Source organism: Osmerus eperlanus, chromosome 2 (assembly GCF_963692335.1).
Source record: "Osmerus eperlanus chromosome 2, fOsmEpe2.1, whole genome shotgun sequence".
NCBI lineage: Eukaryota > Metazoa > Chordata > Actinopteri > Osmeriformes > Osmeridae > Osmerus > Osmerus eperlanus.
Window position 1 is genome coordinate 7,268,021 of NC_085019.1, and position 7,121 is coordinate 7,275,141.

Here is a 7,121-nt window from a genome sequence, read left to right on the forward strand (position 1 = left end):
TGCACTTATCTACGTTAAGGCTTACTGTGCACCTTGGAAGTTGCCACGATGGAGCAGCTTTCAGGGCCGGTTTGTGTAATTAATAATTCCTATTAAACACTTGCACACAAATCCCAGCTCTACACAATTTCAAACAGAGCAATATGTATTTCTTTCGAGCCACTGGTTAAACACCAAAGTGGACGCGCCTACTGAGTGTCTATGGCCAACGATTGGTTCGAATTTTCTTAGAGGCGGAACTAACAATACGTTCTGAACACGTTGAGGAAATACAATTTAGCTAGCTAGCAAGAACTAGCTAACAATACATTTCAGGGAGTTTATATATTATAACCTTTGATCGGAAAACTAAAATGCCATCGCAAAATGGGAAACCGGATGTCATGTTTGTAAGTAGTAACAGGCTATTACACGTTTTTACTTCAAATACTGCTCTGATTTCGTAGTCTTTGTGCGGCCTGCTTATAAGTTATAGCCTCGGAGCTCGACTTCATTACTGCCGCTTTGGGGTAGCTCTCTACCCAGGCAAGGAGAAGTTTTGCTTACGAAAGTTTAATTAAGTAACATTTCGGATGAATATTTTAGCTATCTACATAATGTTCACACTAAGAGTAAAGTTGAATGTAGCTAAGGTTATAGATAACTGGAAAAGGCGAACAAGTAGGCACAAACGCTTAGAAGGCTAGGCTAAAGTAACCGAAGGTTGTCCATCATTATCACAGCCTTTGCATGTCACCTAAACTGTCATGCGCAATATAATGTGTTTGAACGTATTTGTACTATTTAAACCAATTTTTAGGAAGAAGATGACCTGCCTTACGAGGAAGAAATCATCAGAAACCCTTATTCGGTCAAGTGCTGGATGCGTTACATTGAGTTCAAACAGAATGGTGGCAAATCCATTCTGAATATGATCTACGAACGAGCATTGAAAGAACTACCTGGAAGGTACATAACACAACTAACCACATTATAGCGACAAATAGCTATGGTTTCCTGCAGTGCATTTACTGAATCATTAAAATTGTGAGCCTAATGTCTGCTCTCTGGGAATACCTTAATTGAATTGATCAAAACATGCTTATTCTTTTATAATGGTCTTGCAGTTACAAGCTATGGTACAACTACCTGAGGGAAAGACGAAAACAGGTAAAGGGGAAGTGCATCACAGAGCCAACTTATGAGGAGGTCAACAACTGCCATGAGAGAGCATTGGTGTTTATGCATAAGGTAATGTTAATTATCTGACCCATTACCAAACTCTTTGGTCATTTGTTTGGTTCTTGAGTGTGTTATTTTGGAGGGATGTGTCAGTGACCCTTTCTTTGCCCTTTTCAAGATGCCTAGAATATGGCTGGACTACTGCCAGTTCCTGGTGTCCCAGTCTAAGATCACAAGGTGTAGGAGGTCCTTTGACCGTGCGCTCAGAGCCCTTCCAGTCACACAGCATCCTCGCATATGGCCTCTGTACCTTCGCTTTGCACGCAACCTGCCCCTGCCAGAGACAGCCATTCGGGTTTATCGCAGATACCTTAAGGTAAGTCCTTCGGATCGGTCAAATAACCACCGCATGTCAGTGTACCAACATCTCATGCGTCTTTTGAGTGTGTGGGTTTTTGATGTCAGTCATTCAAGTCCGTTAAGTACTGACACACTCGTCCTCACCTCCTATGCAGCTGTCTCCAGAGAACGCAGAGGAGTACATAGATTATCTCCGCTCTGTTGGCCGTCTGGACGAAGCAGCCGTGCGTCTGGCGTCGGTTGTCAACGATGAAAGCTTTGTGTCCAAGGAGGGAAAGTCAAACTACCAGGTAGGATGTTTGTATCCAATGACCACATGTACACATTTTCATGAGAGTCATGGTCTAAGGGTTTGATTCTTAACACAGACATCCGAGTTCAGTGCATGTTCACTGATGTCATCTCCACGTGGCTGTGTGGTTGGTTTTCGCAGCTTTGGCACGAGATGTGCGACCTGATCTCCCAGAACCCTGACAAGGTGAAATCTCTGAATGTCGGCGCCATCATCCGAGGAGGCCTCACGCGTTTCACGGACCAGCTGGGCAAACTGTGGTGCTCCCTCGCCGACTACTACATCCGCAGCGGGCACTTTGAGAAGGTGACGTGTCATATCCTGAACCTCTTCTTCTGCAACGTTGAATGTTGAGCTGCCATGTTATTTGATGGTAAAAAAGAAATCTAATGACTGCTCGTTTTTTACCGAGCCGTGTGTTATGGTATGGATGGAAACAAATACCACTCATCTCCAATCAGGCTCGTGACGTCTACGAGGAAGCCATCCTGACGGTGGTAACAGTGAGGGACTTCACCCAGGTGTTTGACAGCTATGCCCAGTTTGAGGAAAGCATGATCGCTGCCAAGATGGAAACAACCTCAGAGATGGGCAAAGACGAAGATGGTGTGTGACGATTATTACAGATGTCTTCCTCATCTAGGGCTTATGTATGTCAATTGTTGATAAGTGTAGCAGCTCATATAGGTTGGGACTTGCAGTACGTAATATAGGTTTAGATTGTTATTGTAGGTTTAGGAAGACCGCTAGGGATTGTCCAGAGGGGCATGACCAAAGAATCTACCAGTCATATGGCCCTTATTTTATATCTTATTTTACATTGTATATTATTGTTTTAGAATTCTGTACATTTTCTACTTTTTATATGTAAGATTCGTATATGTTTGTTGTATGCACCTTCCTGCCACAGTAAATTCCTTGTTTGTGTAAACGTACTATGAATATAACAGAATAAAGCAGATGCTGATTCTGGTACCTGTCCTGTTACTTTTGGCTGATGAATGTGAAAATTGTGCTACAGCCATCTTACCTCTGCAGTTTCCTTGCTGGACTGTGACTTAAAAGGGGCCAAGAAAATGAATGAATGATGTTACATGATGTCTTGTGGTCTGGTTCCATTTTTTCCAGATGACATCGACCTGGAGCTTCGGCTTGCTCGCTTTGAGCAGCTGATCGCACGGCGGCCCCTCCTGCTGAACAGCGTACTGCTGCGTCAGAACCCACACAACGTCCACGAGTGGCATAAAAGGGTCAAGCTGTACGATGGAAAACCGCGACAGGTAGATCCTAGAACACCCTGATCTGTCCACCTGATTCCACCTGATTTACTGCCATTTCTAACCAGGAATCGCTGTTGATGTATTCAGATATATTCCACACAGTTTAAACTATACCGTTTTGCAATGTACTGAATGTCACTTTCATCTGGTAGATCATCAACACCTACACAGAGGCAGTGCAGACTGTGGATCCTATGAAGGCCACAGGGAAACCTTCCTCCCTCTGGGTCTCCTTCGCAAAGTTCTACGAAGAGAACGAGCAGCTTGATGATGTAAGTCAGAGAGCTTGACCATATGTAGGAAACTGTCGAACAAACTGTTTTAAAAAAAATTAGGAAGTTGAAGGATTGCTACAAGTATTTCTCACTCACCTCTGTACCACTTATTTTTTCCATATAATTTCCCACCAGGCACGGACCATCTTTGAGAAGTCCACCAAGGTCAACTACAAGCAGGTGGATGACCTTGCAGGGGTTTGGTGTGAATATGGAGAGATGGAGCTCCGCCATGAGAACTATGATCAGGCACTTCGTATTCTGAGGGTGAGGAGAACAAACCTTTGGTGCAGAACCATATCAGTACAGGAACCAGGTCTCTTCTCTACAGAAGCATGATCATTGTGGATTCATCCAGAGTAGACTGCTCCTAGCACTGCTTTTAACCCTTGTGTTATCTTCGGGTCATTCTGACCCATCAGTCATTGTGACCCACCGTCGTATTGCGACAAATTTACCTCATACAAAAACAAAGTGAAGCATTTTCTTTTAACTGTCGGGCTGTCTCAGACCCCCCACATTGGAATGGTTAAAAGAAAATTATTTTTATTTGTTTTTGTATTGGGTAAAATTGGGTAAACAACAATGGTTCGTTATGAACCTTTGGGTCATGTGACCCGAAGGCAGCACGAGGGTTAAAATGGGTATCTGTGATTATGGTCTTGTTTCAATTCTGTAGAAAGCTACCGCCATCCCATCCAAGAAAGCAGAGTTCTTCGATACATCCGAGCCAGTCCAGAATCGAGTGTACAAGTCCCTGAAGGTCTGGTCCATGTTGGCAGACCTGGAGGAGAGTCTCGGGACATTCCAGGTATGTTCATGACACATCTGGGCTTTGAGCAGTGCTATGGTATGTTTATGTAGTATGTTGACTTAATTACAATATTACCAAACCCTGTAGCACTGGCATTTTCGTCACCTTTTTTGTCATTCAAAGAGAACCAACCGTTTGTTTTGTTTACGCTCTCATTCTCAGTCTACTAAGGCAGTGTATGATCGCATCATAGACCTGCGCATTGCCACGCCTCAGATCATAATTAACTACGCCATGTTCCTTGAAGAGCACAGCTATTTTGAGGAAAGCTTTAAGGTAAAACCTATGCTATTGTAACACCCCTTAAATAATCCTTGTCCTTCAAGAATGTCTACCAGTTAACATTTTTTTGTAATAAATGAGTGTTGTGTTCTCCAGGCATATGAGCGTGGCATCGCTCTCTTTAGATGGCCCAATGTGTATGACATCTGGAACACCTATCTCACCAAGTTCATAGACCGGTATGGGGGCAAGAAGCTGGAGAGAGCCAGAGACCTGTTTGAGCAGGCTCTGGACGGCTGCCCAGCAAAGTTTGCCAAGAGTAAGGATCCCATTTATGCTGACAAAGACATAGGGGACGTTTCAGGAATCAGCACGAGAATAATTCAATCTTGGTATCTTGTAAATCAAAGAAAGTCGATACTCTTAAATATACTCGGTAAAGGGATGACAATTGTGATTTGATGTTATTTGCAGCCATCTACTTACTGTATGCCAAACTGGAAGAGGAGTTTGGTCTCGCTCGCCATGCCATGGCAGTCTATGAGAGAGCCACAGAGGCCGTGGAGAATGACGAAAGACACCAAATGTTCAACATCTACATCAAGAGAGCTGCAGAAATCTACGGAGTCACCTACACCAGAGCTATTTACCAGAAAGCTATAGAGGTACACTGACTACTTGCTTGCTCATATTCTATCATGTCTATATTTGGCATTATCTCACTAAAAACTATTAACCATTTCATTCATGTGACCAACATTGTGTTGCTTCCCCCCCCCCCCCCCCCCCCCCCAGGTCCTTCCAGATCAACACTCCAGGGATATGTGCTTGCGCTTTGCTGACATGGAGAGCAAACTGGGCGAGATCGACCGCGCCAGAGCCATCTATTCCTTCTGCTCCCAGATCTGTGATCCCAGGGTGAGTCGGCAGGACTGTCCTCCGTCACCAGAACGCGTGTCCCCTCCGCTCAGTGCTGACAACGGCCTCTTGTGTTTGCAGCTGACGGCCCACTTCTGGCAGACGTGGAAGGAGTTTGAGATCCGCCACGGGAACGAGGACACCATCAGGGAGATGCTGAGAATCAAGCGCAGTGTTCAGGCCACGTACAACACTCAGGTCAACTTCATGACCTCGCAGATGATGAAGGCCACCACCCTTGGTGCCGGTATGCTACATAACGCGTGCACACGCTCGCGTACACGTGCACACCCTCACATACAGGTCCCCCTCTGTCTCTAAAGACATTGGATGTCTCCTACTTTGCGTTCTTTAAAAAAAAAAAGAAAAAGTGTTTAAATATATGCATATAAGATATACGTTTGCCCCATGAGTACCTCCTGTATAACCCTACTGTGTGTTTGTGTCCAGTCTCTGATCTTGCCCCAGGGCAGGGAAGTCTTGACGACATGAAGATGCTGGAGCAGAGGGCACAGCAGCTGGCAGCCGAGGCCGAGCAGGACAAACTCAAACCCAAGGAGAAGATTCTCTTCGTCAGGTCAGTAGTCCCGTCCCCCGTCCCCTCTTCAGTGCCTGATCTTCCCTCTCCTCAGAGAGCTCAGCTGCATGACTGGGTGGGTCTCCCCCGTGGGTCTAGTTTGTGAAGAGAGAATTGCACTATGAAGTGGGAGAACGTACGTCTTTTTCTTCCCCCAGAGCTCTTTTCTTTTACTTTGTGCGCATGTACTGAATTGGTTGAAAACGGTTGAATAATAGGTTCAATGTTTTTGACACGCGTGTCTCTTTAGGAGTGACACATCTCGCAGTGAGCTGGCTGAACTGGCAAAGCAAGCCAACCCTGATGAGATTGACATCGATGAAGATGAGGAGGATGAAGACGAGGAAGATCAGGGTCCAGAGGGTGAGTTGGAACACCAGCCTGGCACGTCACCCCCCCCCCCCCATCCCACCGAAGCAGATGTACGATACCAAAAGAACAAAGTGACCCATGGTTTCCTTGCTTCATGTAAATTTGTGTCTTATGCTCTTCACTCCACAGAAGTGCAGCTGGAACAAAAGAGTGTCCCCACAGCTGTGTTCGGAGGGCTTAAAGAAGACTGAATGTAGGATACCAGCCGGTAGTGACATCAGCCAAACACTGTAGATAGAAGCTCGAAGGAGCTCCCTAAAATTTGGGGAACGGAATCCATATAATGACTTCATCGTTGATTCTTTGTATGTGGGCTCGTCTTTTTCTTCCATTGTTTTGGAAGTCTGCATTGTTATGTCTGTACCTAATCAGTGAATAAAAATGACTATTTACATCATTAGGGATACTTGTATGATACTCATTTGGGCTTTGGCCACAAGATGTCACCCTAACCCACATATGCAGGTCAGTTACTGGTATTGTTGTAGCCTTTAAAGTTGATGCACGGTCGAAAATGATGATGAATGTGAGATGCTAAATTTGAGTCTGCTTACATTAATGACATTGTGGGAGTTCTGAACAAAGACAGGAATGGACATCAGCGTTTGTGTTCACAGTGTTAGGAGACTATGGCAGTCCTTCACTGGGAAAGAGGGAGTTTCCTGCCCTAGAAAAACATGGGGGAGGAGTTAAGTGGCTGGGAGATTGAAACTGGGACTGGACTTCCACTGGTTCATGTAATGGACTGGATTTTCTGTTTTCCCTTATTCTTTAATCGACAAATTAAAACCACACTTATGGAATCACCTGTCTGTAATGTAAATTCAGATTGAAAAGTACTACTAATGCT

General features: G+C 44.8%; 1 protein-coding gene across 1 annotated transcript; it reads left to right on the forward strand.

The window, feature by feature from the left end:
• The first annotated feature begins 230 nt into the window (after positions 1 to 230).
• xab2 (XPA binding protein 2) lies at positions 231 to 6,673 on the forward strand. The gene is made up of 19 exons (XM_062449739.1): positions 231 to 389; positions 800 to 948; positions 1,107 to 1,230; positions 1,340 to 1,537; positions 1,677 to 1,811; positions 1,955 to 2,119; positions 2,275 to 2,419; positions 2,942 to 3,093; positions 3,246 to 3,365; positions 3,504 to 3,635; positions 4,048 to 4,179; positions 4,345 to 4,458; positions 4,561 to 4,723; positions 4,879 to 5,069; positions 5,200 to 5,322; positions 5,404 to 5,569; positions 5,773 to 5,899; positions 6,150 to 6,262; positions 6,401 to 6,673. Exons 1-19 carry the CDS (start codon positions 354 to 356, stop codon positions 6,460 to 6,462), a joined length of 2,547 nt encoding a protein of 848 aa, XP_062305723.1. The 5' UTR covers positions 231 to 353; the 3' UTR covers positions 6,463 to 6,673.
• Positions 6,674 to 7,121: the final 448 nt, after the last annotated feature.

Bases quoted from the DNA above. Each gene is read 5' to 3' on its own strand.
- xab2 (XM_062449739.1), top strand. From the start codon at position 354: ATGCCATCGCAAAATGGGAAACCGGATGTCATGTTT. The intron at 1,538-1,676 runs GTAAGTCCTTCG...CCTCCTATGCAG, and splicing joins TTTATCGCAGATACCTTAAG to CTGTCTCCAGAGAACGCAGA. The intron at 4,180-4,344 runs GTATGTTCATGA...TCTCATTCTCAG, and splicing joins AGAGTCTCGGGACATTCCAG to TCTACTAAGGCAGTGTATGA.